The sequence below is a fragment of the Spermophilus citellus genome, assembly GCF_964194105.1.
Source record: "Spermophilus citellus genome assembly, chromosome: 3".
Taxonomy (NCBI): domain Eukaryota; kingdom Metazoa; phylum Chordata; class Mammalia; order Rodentia; family Sciuridae; genus Spermophilus; species Spermophilus citellus.
In genome coordinates, this window is record NC_138184.1 from 1,537,394 (window position 1) to 1,551,345 (window position 13,952).

At 61.2% G+C, this 13,952-nt stretch overlaps 2 protein-coding genes across 3 annotated transcripts; one reads left to right on the forward strand and one right to left on the reverse strand.

The window, feature by feature from the left end:
* Window positions 1–5: 5 nt before the first annotated feature.
* Window positions 6–3,219, forward strand: AMH (anti-Mullerian hormone). Of its 2 annotated transcripts, none has more exons than XM_081288469.1 (5): window positions 6–899; window positions 1,394–1,497; window positions 1,762–1,870; window positions 1,943–2,099; window positions 2,194–3,219. In XM_081288469.1, the coding sequence occupies exons 1-5, from the start codon at window positions 452–454 to the stop codon at window positions 3,071–3,073; spliced, it is 1,698 nt and encodes a 565-aa protein (XP_081144595.1). In that variant the 5' UTR covers window positions 6–451; the 3' UTR covers window positions 3,074–3,219. The 2 variants fall into 2 exon arrangements, with proteins under 2 accessions (XP_081144595.1, XP_081144594.1); XM_081288468.1 differs by having other exon boundaries at window positions 14–899; window positions 1,394–1,533.
* Window positions 3,220–3,294: 75 nt separating this feature from the next.
* On the reverse strand, window positions 3,295–6,867 carry JSRP1 (junctional sarcoplasmic reticulum protein 1). Its single transcript, XM_081288474.1, is given in 7 exon segments — window positions 3,295–3,902; window positions 3,904–4,064; window positions 4,609–4,773; window positions 5,052–5,160; window positions 5,320–5,357; window positions 5,662–5,812; window positions 6,738–6,867. Coding segments are annotated over 6 exon segments (1,095 nt in total). The 5' UTR covers window positions 5,780–5,812; window positions 6,738–6,867; the 3' UTR covers window positions 3,295–3,398.
* Between the last annotated feature and the right edge of the window lie 7,085 nt (window positions 6,868–13,952).

Below are 13,952 nucleotides of genomic sequence, written 5' to 3' on the forward strand. Positions count from 1 at the left end.
TGCAGTGGACTGACTGATGGGGCACTGCTGGGCGGGAGGGCTGTGGGGGGTCCATCCTGCCACACGTGGGTTCTGGCCTCCACTGGGACATGTGCAGGGTGCTGCTGGACACAGTGTAGCTGGAAGGGCACAGGGAGCCCCAGCTGACTTGGAGACCACCCCACTGCTGCAAGGGTGGGGGTGGGGTTCTGCACTCCAAGCATGCCCCCCCCATGGTCCCTCTGCTGTTTGTCTTTAGGAGGGACCCTTCCTCAAGGACAGCTTGGTCCCCAGGGCCGTCACAGGCCTGGCTATCTGGTGAGAGAGAGACAGGTGGCTGGGCCCAGAACAGATAGCTCTTTGAGAAAGCTGTCTCCCGTGTGCCCCTGCTCCATCCGTGTGGGGTGCTGGGCACTGTCCCCCAAGGTCACTCTGTGGAGCAGATAGAGGCCTTCCTCTCCCCACACATTCCATGCTCACCCGTATAAGCCAGGCCACCCAGCCCCTTCCAGCACTCGCTATGCAGGGCCCACCCTTCCTCGGCCAGCTGGCCCTGGTGGCGGCCATGGGGACTGTATTGAGGGTTGAGATCTCCAGAGGAGAGGAGCCAGCGGGGGGCTTCATCTTCCCTGAAGACTGGACGGGGCAGCCTGGTGGCCCACAGGACCCCCTGTGCCTGGTGACACTGAGCAGGACCAACAGTGGGAACAGAGGCCCCTTGCAGGTGGTGGGAACCCTGAGCAGCTATGAACACGCTTTCTTGGAGGCTGTTGGGAGGTCCCACTGGGAACCCCAAGACCTGGCCACCTTTGGGGTCTGCAACCTCAGCGACGTGCAGACTGCCCTGCCCTCTCTGCGGCACCTGGGGTCCTGGCTGGGGGAACGGAGGGGTCCGCTGCTGGTCCTGCACCTGGCGGAAGGTATGTAGAAGCCCTCCCAAGGCCGTGCTTCTCCCTGGGAGGAGGCTGTGGGTCTCTGCTCTAGAGGAACATGGGATTCCCTGATACCCAGGCTCCCAGATGGCCCCCACACAGTGACGGTGAGGGCACCCCTCCTGCCCACAGCAGTGCTGGCAGAGCTCCCAGGTCAGCAGGGAAGGCCCCTCCCCACAGCCAGGGAGCCCAGGAGAGCAGGACCCAGAGAACCCCAAGGTGCATCCTTACCCGCAGCCTTCAGCCAGCCCCCACAGTGGTCTCCTTCCCAGACAGCAAGGCAGCACCGAGAAGGGGACCTCCTGTGCCTTCAGATGAGGTCCCCTGCTCCTGGTGTCCATGGAGAGTGGACAGTACCCTCAGACCTCCTGGCCCCCGACAGATTGGCAGAGGCTGCAACTGGGGAGGAGGCTCTTGTGCAGAACAGGCCTGGGGAGCACTTGGGCTCAGTGGCTCAGGTGTCCCTGTTGCCCTGGCTGCAGTGACATGGGAACCAGTGCCGTCGCTGAGGTTCCAGGAGCCCCCCGGAGGAGCCAGCCCCCATGAGCAGGCGCTGCTGGTGCTCTACCCTGGACCTGGCCCCGAGGTGACTGTCACCGGGGCTGGGCTGCCAGGTGCCCAGGTATCTGGGAGTTGCAAAGGGCAGTCCTGGGCCACCAGGAGCCCTGTTTGAGGGGAGGAGGCTGGATTTTTTTTTTTTTTTTTTTTTTTGAGGTCTCTGTTTAATGGAAAGGCACAGAGGATCAGTGAGTGAGAAAAAGGGTGGTCAGGCACCAGGGAGAAGGGATGTGCATAGCCAGGCTGGGGGCGGCAGCGCCCCCAAAAAACAGGCCGAGCCCCGTCTCCACAGGGCCTCTGTCCCACCCACAACACGCGCTATCTGGTGCTGGCCGTGGACCGCCCAGCGGAGGCCTGGAGCAGCTCTGGGCTCACCTTGACCCTGCGGCCCCACGGAGACGGTAGGCAGACTGGGCAGGGGCTGCTGCCCTTGGTGCCAATCTCCGAGCCATAGTAGTGCCCGCCCACCACAGGTGGCCCCATGAGCACCGCCCAGCTGCAGGCGCTGCTGTTTGGTTCCGACCCCCACTGCTTCACGCGAATGACCCCGGCCCTCTTCCTGCTGCCATCTGGGCCTACGCCGCTGCCTGCCCATGGCCAGTTGGACATAGTGCCCTTCCCGCCGCCCAGGTGCGTGCGGGTCATGGAGCAGGGGGCGTAGGGGGGTGGAGGCGGCACTACCTCGCTCCCTCAAGACTACCTCGCCCCCTACTGCGGGTTCCAGGTCGTCCCCGGAGCCCGAGGAGCTGCCGCCCAGCACAGACCCCTTCCTGGAGACGCTTACGCGCTTGGTGCGCGCGCTGCGAGGGTCCCCCACCCGAGCCTCATCGCCGCGCCTGGCCCTGGACCCAGGCGCTCTGGCCGGTTTCCCGCAGGGCCTAGTCAACCTGTCAGACCCCGCGGCACTGAAACGCCTCCTCGATGGCGAGGAGCCTCTACTGCTGTTGCTGCCGCCCGCTGCGGCCACCTCTGGGGACCCCATGCGACTGCAGGGCCCCGTGTCAGCGCCCTGGGCCGCCGGCCTGGTGCATCGCGTGGCCATCGAGCTTCAGGCTGCGGCCGCGGAGCTCCGCGGACTCCCGGGGCTGCCGCCTGCAGCGCCCCCATTGCTAGCGCGTCTGCTGGAGCTGTGTCCGGGTGACTCCAGTGACACTAAGGGCCCTGACAGCCCCGGGGACCCAATGCGTGCGCTGCTGCTGTTGAAGGCCTTGCAGGGATTGCGCGCTGAGTGGCGCGGGCGGGATCTGCGCGGTTCGGCGCGGGCGCAGCGGAGTGCGGGGGCCACAGGCGCAGGGGACGGGCCGTGCGCGCTGCGTGAGCTCAGCGTGGACCTGCGCGCCGAACGCTCTGTGCTCATCCCAGAGACCTACCAGGCCAATAACTGTCAGGGTGAGTGCGGCTGGCCGCAGTCCGACCGAAACCCGCGCTATGGCAACCACGTGGTTCTGCTGCTGAAGATGCAGGCCCGCGGGGCTGCTCTGGCTCGCCCGCCCTGCTGCGTGCCCACCGCCTACGCGGGGAAACTCCTCATTAGTCTATCCGAGGAGCGTATTAGCGCTCACCACGTGCCCAACATGGTGGCCACCGAGTGCGGCTGCCGGTGACCGCCGCTGCACGGACTCCGCGCGCCCCAGCTAGCGCCCCTCCCCATATTTATTCAAACCTCAAGCGCCCCAATAAAAACAGCATGCACTCAGCTGGGGTCGCCCTGCGTCTTGGGGAGCCCTGAGGGCCTCCTGCCTTCTCAAGTGCAGGGCCTGAGTCACCCCTGGTAGCTCAATGCCATTCAGACGTGGGGTCCAAGCAGGAAGGAGCAGGCAACGCATTGGCCGCAGCACTCGCTTTATTTTGCTGGAGCCTCGGGGCCATTGAGGGGAGTCAGATGGGTCCCGGGACGCGCTCGGGACCCAGGCCCGGCTCAGGCCCGGCTCAGCCCCGCCCCTTGCCCGCGCGGAGCTTCTGTCGGCCTGGATGCCCGTCCTCCTCGTCGTCAGGGTGCCGCGGGGGGACCCAGACCTGCCTTTTCCTGTGCTCAGGGTACCTGGGGTCCTTCGCCCAAGGCCGATGGCCCCTTTCGCGTGCCTCCCAACGTCGGGGCAGGGCTTCCCGGGCCTCCCTGGCGACCCGCGGCCTCTCCTTCCGCGGCCTCTCTTCCTTCCGCGGCTTCTCCTTTCGGATTTTCTCCTTCGGCGGCCTCTCTTCCCTCCGCGGCCTCTCCTTCCGCGGCCTCTCCTTGGGCCCTCCGTCCTCCCCAGCAGCCTCTCTGGTGGCCTCCCCAGTTTCCCCTGGAGCCTTCTCTGCGGCCTCCTTGGTCATGGGGACCTCGGGACTGTCCTCTGTCTTCCCCTGGAGTGCTGGTGGCCCCGCCTGGGGAGCGGGCGGTCTCGATGGGGGCTCCCGGACGGTGGGCTCAGGCTGTAAGACGTGCACGTGGGGTCTGGAGGCGGCCGCAGTCCTTCCTCCTGGACAAGGGCCCACCGCCCGCAGCCACTGGGAAGCTTACCAGCGAAGACACCGGCTCTGTGTGGGGAGAACTCCGAGGGACCCAGGGCTCAGGGGCAGGTGTGGGGACAGTCCCCTCCCCAATCATGGCATCTGGGGGACCGGTGGGGAAAGCCAGTCAGCCTGGGCCTTAGGAGGGGTCACACTGTCCACTGCCACCCCTCCCTCCACCCTAGAGCTCCATGCCCCGGACAACAGAGTACGCGGGCTGTGCCTCTGGCAGGGCTCCCTGCTGCCAAGGGCACCCCTGACCCGCACCTCCCTTTTTCCTTTTCCCGCGGGCTTCAGGAGAGCCCCTAGAAAGGGTGAGGTCTCAGGCCTGTCCCACATGGACTTTTAGGACTCTCCCCTAGGGCGCTGAAAAGAGGCGCACTGTGGGGCCAGAGGGTGCACAAGGCAGGAGCTGGAAGGGGGAGCCCAGGCCACGAGAGGCCAGAGGCCGGTGTGAGCATGGCCTTGGCGGGAGGGGCAGGGGTTCTCACGAGGTCAAGGGAGGGGCGCAGGAGAGCCGCTGGCCAGAGCCCCCACCCTGGAAAGGAGGCACCCAGACCCCGCCCCTGCGCGTGCTTGGCCCTTCCCTGAGGAGCGGGCGTCCTGGTTCCCAACCCCCATCCCACCACTGGGGAGCCCGGCTCACCGTGGCACAGCTGGAAGGCGGAGCCCAGCAACGCCACCAGGGAGGCCAGCACCAGGCACTTGTTGAGGGTCACGTCTCCCCAGGGCAGCTCCTCCCCCAGGGCGGGGAGCGGCACTGACGGCTGCGGTGGTGCAGCCTTCTGACGTGCGGGGACGCTCCGAGGGGCTGCAGGGTGGGTGTTCTGAGCTCTGGCTCTGGGCGCAGGGCAGACGGCAGACGGCACTGCCTGCACCAGCCCCTCGCAGGTGAGCGGAGCCCTGGACGCCCGGCAGCTCTGGCTTAGCGGGTGCCCCTGCCCTTGCCGGCACTGCCTGCCACTGGCATCCAGGAGCCCCCATGGCATCCGGTCACTTGACCCCCTAAATTCAGTGACCCAGGCTGCAGCCTGTCCCCATGCCAATCTGTACCCACCCCTGCCTCACCCATGCCTGTTGCAAACCCACTTGCTCCAGATTTCAGCTTTTCCTTCCCAGCTCCTGGGCTCCCCCTGACCACAGGCTCCTTTTCCATCTTCTTGGGTTTGGTGGCCACATTCCGCAGGGCCTCGGCCTCCTGTGGGAATCACCAGACTTTCCAGGTCCATTGTTTCCTTAGGTCTTTCCTCTAAGGGAGCCCGGCCCTCCCTGGGGTCTAAGAGACACACCCTCTTAGCCAATTTGTCCTCAACTCCAAGGGCATCCTGGGCTCTCACCTGAGGGCCCAGACACTCACCTGGGGCCAGGTGCTGGAGCTGCCCAGCCTGGGGGTCTCTGTGGGTGGGAATGGAGAGCTTAGCCAGGTGGCAGGGCCCCCAGGTCAGACCCCGACCTGCCGCTGGGCTAACAGTGCAGCCTCCCAGTTGCGGAGAGCTCAGAGGCCCCTTGCCCCAAAGCACACAGACTCCAAAGGCCGTCAGGGGTCAGACCCAGATACAGGTGGCCGGGCACTTGTTCCGGGCTCCTGAAAGACCCCCGAGGCAGGAATGGGGACCAGGCTGGCCGCCGGGAGCAGTTCCAGCCCAGTGAGGGACAGTAACCCCTGGTGTCTGGTGGTGAGCCTCCTGGCTCAGCGTACCTGGAGGCTTGTCCCCTGGAGGCCGGCCTGGGCAGGGATCTGCCAAAGCAGAGAGGTCCTCGCTGGCCAGGCAGCTGCCCAGGCCTCCGTCCAGCTCCTCCGAGGCTCTGGTGGTCATGTAGACTGGAGCAGCAGGGGGCCCAGACCGGGGCTGGGAAAAGGAGTTTCACCACCCGGGCCTCCCAGGACAGGAGGCCACCAGCCTCCCTCTGCCACTTCCCAGTTGCTGCTGGTCCCTCTCTCTCTAACAGCCTTCTCTGAGCACAGTCACCTCCTGCAAGGGCCCATCCCCAGGCACCCTCCCAGCCCCTCTTACCCACAGCCACCACGCTGGGCCCTCCCCATGGCCTCTCTCTCTGGACCCCAGCACCCCTGAGTGTGGCAGCAAAGGCTGCTGGAGCTCAGAGAGTACTGGAATCCACCCAAGGTCACACAGCAATGAGTCAAAGACTCAGCCCACACCAGAACCTGGGCCCCAGGGTCAGCTCATGTTCTCTGAGCCCAGGGACTATTTTTAACTGGTGTCCAAGGCCAGCAGCACAAGCTGGTCAGTGTCTGAGCCCCTCCTAGGTCTTGCTCCTATGGGGGCTCTCTTTGACCATCCTCACCCACCATTCCCGGTACCCAAAGCTTTCGCCCATCCTCATGTTCCGAGGGGCCCAACCCCCAGCAGCCAGAACCCACCTGGCCCTGGCCACAGTAGTTGAGGGCAGGGGAGGAGGGTCCTGGGGTCTTCCTGTCCCAGGGAGCCTATGGCCCCGGCCTCCTCTCTCAGCCTCTGTTCCCATACGGCAGATGAGGAAACCGAGGCTGCAGACGGGGCCAACCTGAAGTCAGCCCCAGACCTTGCTTTTTGAGGTCTCCAGGGCCTCTGGCTGCTAGTTCTAGTGGGTCCCTCACCCCAGGAAGGGAGGCCCCCCTTCTCTGGGGCTGGGAGACCCTGAGGGGCAGAGGAAGAAGGCTTCAGTGCCTAGGGGGCCAGGATGGGAGACCCAGGTGAGGGGGCGGCAGTGCAGGGGAGCAGACCCCAGCCCTGGAGACGGCCTCCCCAGCCCCAGCTCCCCAGCCCCTCTTACCCACAGCCACCACCACGCTGGGCCTGGAGCACAGGATGGAGTCTGGGAGGGTGGACGGGACAGACAACGACAGGTGGCCAGAGACAGCTGGGCGGACCTCACTGAGGACTGTGGAGCCAGGGGAGGGGCAGGCGCGAGATCACCACTGGAGTGTCCCCAACCCCCACCACTGGAACCAGGCAGGGTACTGGCCAGAGGGTGACCCCACCCCATTCAGGGTGATGCCACCACCAGACCAGCCACTGGTGACAACCAGGAGAAGTGGGGTCCAGAGGGGACGGCGCCTGGCCATGCTGACTGCTGTCTCATCTGGGCCACAGTCCTCACAGAGCACCACTGTGTGCAGGTCTGGCTGGGGTGACAGCCACCTCCTGCAGGGCGCACAGAGCCAGCAGCCAGGGTCGGAGGGAGGGCCTCACCCAGGAGGCCCCGGCCTGGAGCAAAGCTGCCCCTGGACCTGGGGTCCAGAGGCTGCCCAGCGCAGGGCCTCAGCTCCCCATGTGGGGTGTGGGTGGCTTCCCCCTGGGGGACGTGGGTGAAACCAGCCGTGCACCAGCTCCAGGACGGCAGCTGCCTGCAGACACTCACTGCACCAGCTCCCAGCCACGCTCCCCGGCACCTCTGTCCGGCACCTCTGACCGTCCACACCAGGCGCCTCTGCTGGGGTGTGTCTAGAGGGTGTCCCAGCAAGGACAGCCCGAGGGCAGCCCCGCCCTACATGCAGGACCGCTCTCCGGGGGTATCAAAAATAATAATAATGACCCTTTGGTCATTATTATTATTTTTGATACCTGGGATTGGATCCAGGGCACTAACCACCAGGCCACACCCCGGCCCTTACTTTGTATTTCATTTCTATTTATTTTTTGAATTTTTTTTTTTTTTTAGTTGTTGAAAGACCTTTATTTCATTCATTCATATGCCGCACTGAGAATCGAACCAGTGCTTCACATGTGCCAGGCAACACGCTACCTCCGAGCCCGGCCCAGCCCTTATCTTGTATTTTATTAGAGTCGGGGCCTCCCTGAGTTCTAGGCCTCCCTGAGTTCTGGGGCTGGCTTTGTGTTCCTCCTGCCTCAGCCTCCCGGCTGCCGGGATGACAGGCAGGTGCCACCGCACCTGGCTTCTGTCATCATTTTAAAAAATGTTTTAAATAGGGCTGGGAGGTGACTCAGGGGCAGAGCACTCGCCTGCACATGGGAGGCCCTGGGTTTGATCCTCAGCATGACATAAAAATAAACAAAATAAAGGTGTGCGTCCATCTACAACTAAAACAAAATCTTGTTTGATTTAAAAAAAACAACACACCTTATTGACACAATTCACGTGCCACACGGTCTATCTTTGTCCCCGGCACTGGGGCTGGAACCCCGCGCTCTCCCATGAGCCACACCCAGCCCGCGACATCCTATGCTGAGACAGGTCTGGCTCCGGTGCGGGTGCCGGCCTGGACCCTGCCGACCTCCTGCTCCGTCTCCCTGCAGCTGGACGATAGGCCAGCCACCACACCTGGCTCCCGTCCGATTCTGAGGACCTGTCAGCTGACCACTTCACCTTGCACCAGGAATGCTTGAGCTTTTACCGGAGGCCCAGTGGGCGGAGGCCGACGCCCTCCTGCGGCTGAGCTGCCCGTCCCTGGCCAATGGCTGCTTTGCCCCCCCTGCCCAGCCTCCCTCAGGACGCCTCTCCCTCGGGGCAGGGCTCCCCAGCCAGGCCCCGCAGCCGGGCCTTCTCTCAGAACTTGTCTCTGACCCCACCACAGACCCCAGACCTGCTGAGGGGGCGCCTCCCTGGGGCTGGGCAGGTCCCTCTCCCTCTGAGCAGGTCACTCCGTGGCACTGACCAACAGAGGAGCTGAGACTTCCAGGCTGAGTCTCCCAGGACGGGAGACAAGCGGGGCTGCCCCTCACCTCCCAGGGCCTTTCTCCAGGGCGGCCCTGGGCTTCCCCATGGGTCAACAGATGGGGTGAGGGCCAAGCTGCCCGCTGAACAGGACGCCACGATCGCGCTGCGTCTCCCGCCCCCCCGAGTTCCCTGGCCCTGTCTTCCTGAGTACCAGGGGCTGTGCCAGGGCTTGCCGCGCGGGAGCCCCCTTGGCCACCACCACTCCTGCCCCTCCATGTGTGAGGCGGGGTCTTACTAAGCTGCTCAGGCTGGCCGCCAGGCCCTGGGCTCCCCTGACGTTGCTGTTGCTGCCGTAGCCTGCCAAGTGGCTGGGACCACAAACATGTGACACTGCTGAGGCAGGAGGGTCCAAGTTCAAGGTCAGGCTCAGCCACCTAGCCAGACCCAGAGCAACCTCTGGAGACCCTGCCTCAAAGTGACCTTTAAAAGGCCGGGTGTAGGACAAGGACGCCCAAGGGACACCGGCCTGGGCTGCGGGCCCTGTCAGTGGAGTGGGTGCGGCACTTCTTGTCCAGGTGCCCGGGAGTCGTGGCCCTGGCCTGGGGTTACTTCCCCGCTGGGGCACTTCCTGCCGCATCCAGACCTTCCAGAGCCTTCTCCTGCTGCCAAGGGCATGAGTGGCACCCCTTGGGTATCCGAGGATGTCACCGGGCAGGAACAGGAACCTGCCCTGCTTTGCCAAGCTCCTTCCAAGTTTTGATTTTTTAAATGAGCACTTTTTTACACAATATCTTTATTTTGTTTATTTATTTTTATGTGGTGCTGAGGATCCAACCCAGGGCTTCCCACGTGGGAGGCCTAACAATCCCAGCGGCTCAGGAGGCTGGGACAGGAGGATCGAGAGTTCAAAGCCAGCCTCAGCAAAAGTGAGGCGCTAAGCAACTCAGTGAAACCCTGTCTCTAAATAAAATACAGAAAAGGGCTGGGGACGTGGCTCAGTGGCCAAGTGGCCCTGAGTTCAATCCCTGTACCTCTCCAAAAAATAATAAAATAAATACAAAATGCAAAGGGCCAGGGGAGAGCCAGTGGGTGGCGCCCCCTGGGTTCCCTCCCCAGGACTGGGAGAGAGGGCAAAACCACTAAATGAGCAACCAGTCCTCTTTTCTTCAGCAACAACAGTTGTTCAAAAACCGACGCCGTGGGGTAGGGCTGGGCTGGGGCTCCGTGGTGGGCGCTGTCCGGCAGGGGCCAGGCCCTGGGTTCCATTCTCAGCATCAGCACCGCATATAAATAAATAAAATACCATCGACGATTTAAAAAATGTTTTAAAAGAAGAAGCAATAACAGTGTTCAAAAGTGAAGAGGAAACTTGTGACCACGGTCGTGTCACCTCGTGGGGCAGGAAGTGCCAGGGGCTGCAGAGCCACCGCAAGCAACTGATTAGTACAGTCGTCACGCGTGACAGAAGTTGGGAACCGGAGGGGCGCACGCAACCTGCCACCTGGGGCCTACAAGTAGCACTTTGCTGTGCTGTGTTTTGGGGTGACACTGGGGTGGAACCCAGGGCCTGGTGCAGGCTGGTCACGTGCTCGCCCCAGAGTTGCACCCCAGCCTACTTCCTCCAATTTCATTTCAAAGTCAGCTGTGGGCGTCACCCCACTTCCCAAAGCACCTCAGCACACAGGGCCGACCCGGGCGGGCGCGGGACACACCTGGGCTGCAGCCTGGAGACGAGGCTCATGCAGAGCCAGGGCCGGGCTCCCGCCGGGCGGCCAGCTCCTGCCCAGGGGCTCAGCCTGCAGCCACACACCCCTCAGGCCTGGGCCCCAGTCCAGCGCGCGCCTCCCTGGCCCAGGGACAGTCCATGGTCCTCTCTTCCAGCTCCTGAGACCCCAGGGAGAGTCCCCGTCCCCTCTCCAGCTCTCTGACCCTGACCCTGCTCCTCCTCTCAGCAGGACCCTGTAGTGACCCTGGGTGGCCAAAGCTCAAGACCCTCCTCTGGTCATACCTGAGTCTCTTCTCCCCAGGAGGTGACATGTTCACAAATTCTGGTAATTAGGATATGGCATTTCAGAGGGCCCTTATTCACCAAACTCCATGAGTCGCTTTTTTTTTTTTAATTCTTTTTTCAGTTGTGAAAGCCGGGCTCTGGCCCCCACTGCCCCCACTGCCACCCCTGCCCTCGCCACCACCTCCGTGATGCACCCAGAATGCCTGCCGCCACCCCTGCTGCCAGGGCCACGCCCTCCACAGCTCCCTGCGCCCTCAGGCACCTCCCACCAGATCCAGGTTGGCCCTGGGTCCCTGGCAGGATGCACGGGTGACCCCTCTGTCATCCAGAGCGTTAACCGGTGTGGCCGGCCAGTTGGGGGCTGCCCCTGTACAGTGCCACAGCAGCTCCTGGGTGAGAGGGAAGGGCTCCCTGCTCCCCTGGGCTGGAGACCCCTCCCCCCAGCCCACCTGCTCCGCTAGGCGACCCTGTGGCCTCTCCCCTGGGTGGGTGACTCTGCCCCCAGGGATGCAGACAATGGATGTTGGGGGCACTGGTGGCCATCATGACAGGGGAGCTCTTGGCCTGGAGGGTAGAGGCTGGGGACTCTGCTCAGCACCTCAGGGCCCAGGACACCTCCCCCAGCGTCCACCAGGAATTCACTCTCTGACACTGGCAGTGGGCGGGCTGGAGAGGCAGACGTGGCAGGGTCCTCAGGGTGCTGGAGGAAGTCTCCCGAGCCGTGGCGGCTTTGGTGTCTGTGACCTGGGGGTGGCCAAGGGGAGCAGCTGCAGGGTTCCCACGCAGTATCCAGGTCACTCCTGCTTCCTGGGCTGCTGCGAAAAGGGTCCTCAGGAAAGCAGGCCTGACGCCGGGCCCTGGCCACTGCAATCCACCCACCTGCTCTGACCCCAAATGCCAGTCTCCATTTGTTTTTCACCAAGTGACTCTACTTCTTCTTTTCACCCACTGAGATTCCAAACTAAAGTGGTTTTGGCCAGCGACTGGACCAAGTCTGCCAAGGAGAGATAACCCTGCCCACCCCCGCCTTCCGGGAGGCTTCTGGGCTCCATGTGGCCAGGTGTGACCCAAAGGTCACTCCAGAGCTTGCCTTGCCATGCAGAGTGCCCCATTGGGCCAGACGGTCCCAGGGGTCACTTTCTGGCCTGAGTCATGGAGGGTAAGCAGGCCACGGCCCCGTGACCAAGGCTGGCCATTGGCAGGCCCAGATTCTGCACACCTGGCCCAGAATTGCCCATCTGCCTGCCCTGGGGAGCTGTTCAGAGGTCAAAAAACAGATCTCAAAACCCACAGGCTGGGCCGGACCATGGCTTGGGGTGGAGCACTCACCTAGCAATGGGGGGCCCTGGGGTCACCCCAGCACTGAAAAGGAAGAACCCGAAATAGCAAAGGTCCTCACCTCCTCCAAGGCAGGCCCAGCCCTGCCCAGGGCCAGCTGCTGGGAGCACACATTGAACATGAGATGTACTCTGGGCAGAGAGCCCCAAGACGGACGGACGGTCAGCAAAGACCACCTACTGGGCTGGGGATGTGGCTCAAGTGGTAGTGTGCTCGCCTGGCATGCGTGCGGCCCGGGTTCGATCCTCAGCACCACATACCAACAAAGATGTTGTGTCCGCCGAGAACTAAAAAATAAATATTAAAAATTAAAAAAAAAAAAGACCACCTACTTTCTATGCTCTCCACGACCCCGTTCTCAACAACTTCTTGATAAGATGCACGTCCCCCAAACGATTCTCTAGTGGCCTAACCTCTGCTTACCCAGGTGTACCACTGTCCTCTGACTGGTGTTCCCCCCACGGAAGGGTACCTGGAGGCACTAGCCACCTCCCATCGGAGACGACTTCCATGGGTCTGCAGTCACTTGAGGCCCCTTGGGGAAGGTTGTGTCTAACTCAAACAGACCTGGAATACAGTGGGAACCCAGCACTGCCAAGACAAGGGAGCAGGCCGGAGTGGCTGCGACCCCATGTAACTCCCCAGAGTTCCTGTTTGTGTTTAAACCCTGCCAGGTTCGATGGGCACCGTCATCCCAGCAACTCGGGAGGCTGAGGCAGGAGGACAGCAAGTTCCAGGCCAGCCTCAGCAACTTAGCAAGGCCCTCTTTCAACATAAAAAGGGCTGGGATGTGGCTTGATGGTAAAGTGTCCCTGGGTTCAATCCTACTCCCCCCAAAAAAAAGATCAACACTAGGGCTGAGGCTCAGCAGTGGGCACCCCAAAACAATTTTTATTTATTTATTTTACAATTAATTTATCAATTTTTATTTATTTTTATTTTTGGTACTAGGGATTAAACCAGGAATATTTTACCACCAAGCCACATCCCCAGCATTTTTTTTTTTTTTTTTTTTTTTTTTGTACCAGGGATTGAACTCAGGGGCACTCGACCACTGAGCCACACCCCAGCCCTATTTTGTATTTTACTTAGAGACAGGGTCTCACTGAGCTGCTCAGCGCCTCGCTGATGCTGAAGCTGGCTTTGAACTCTCAATCCTCCTGCCTCAGCCTCCCAAGCCACTGGTATTACAGGCGTGTGCCACCACGCCTGGCTAACTCCTTATTTTTGATGTTGAGACAGAATCTTGCCAAATTGCTCAGGGTCTCACTGATTTGCTGAGGCTGGCCTAAACTTGTGGTCCTCCTGCCCTGGCCTCCCCAGTAGCTAGGATTACAGGCATGAAACACCAAGCAAGGTCTTATTGCTTTGCTAGCAAAGGAGAAACACCAGGAACTCTTGTCCCAAAGGCTATGATTCTGCCCATCAGCTGAAACAGGGTCCTTCCTTCTTCCCTCCCTCCCTCCAGGCTAGGGCTGGGGATCTTGCTCAGTGATAGAGCATGTGTGAGGCTCTAAGCTCAATTCCCAACACCAAAATAATCAAAGTAGGACCTGAAAAACAAAGTGGGCCTTGCAAGAAGTAGTATTTTGTTTTTTGGAGGGGAGGGTTGCTGAAAGCAACATTTAGTTTATACATGAAACAGGAACTATTTTACTGAATTTAACTTTGAAGTGAAGTGTTTTTGCTTGGTAAGTCCAAGTTTTAGTCTACACATGAAATACGTTCTGAATTTAACCACACCAAGTTCCACCTTTGCTCCTTAAATGCAGATTGTAATTCACACATGAAATACGTTCTGAATTTACCTAGGAGGTTAGATATTCTTGCTTAAGTCTAGGTTGTAGTTCTCACACAAATTACTTCACCAAACTTAACTGCAAAAGGATGAACAAATCCAAATTTTGGTTCATACATACTCTGAATTGTAATTTTGCTTGGGGCACATTGTGGTCCACACACACTAAATCCTTCTGAATTTATCTGTGCCAAGTACGATTTTTGCCAACGTCCAAATTCTA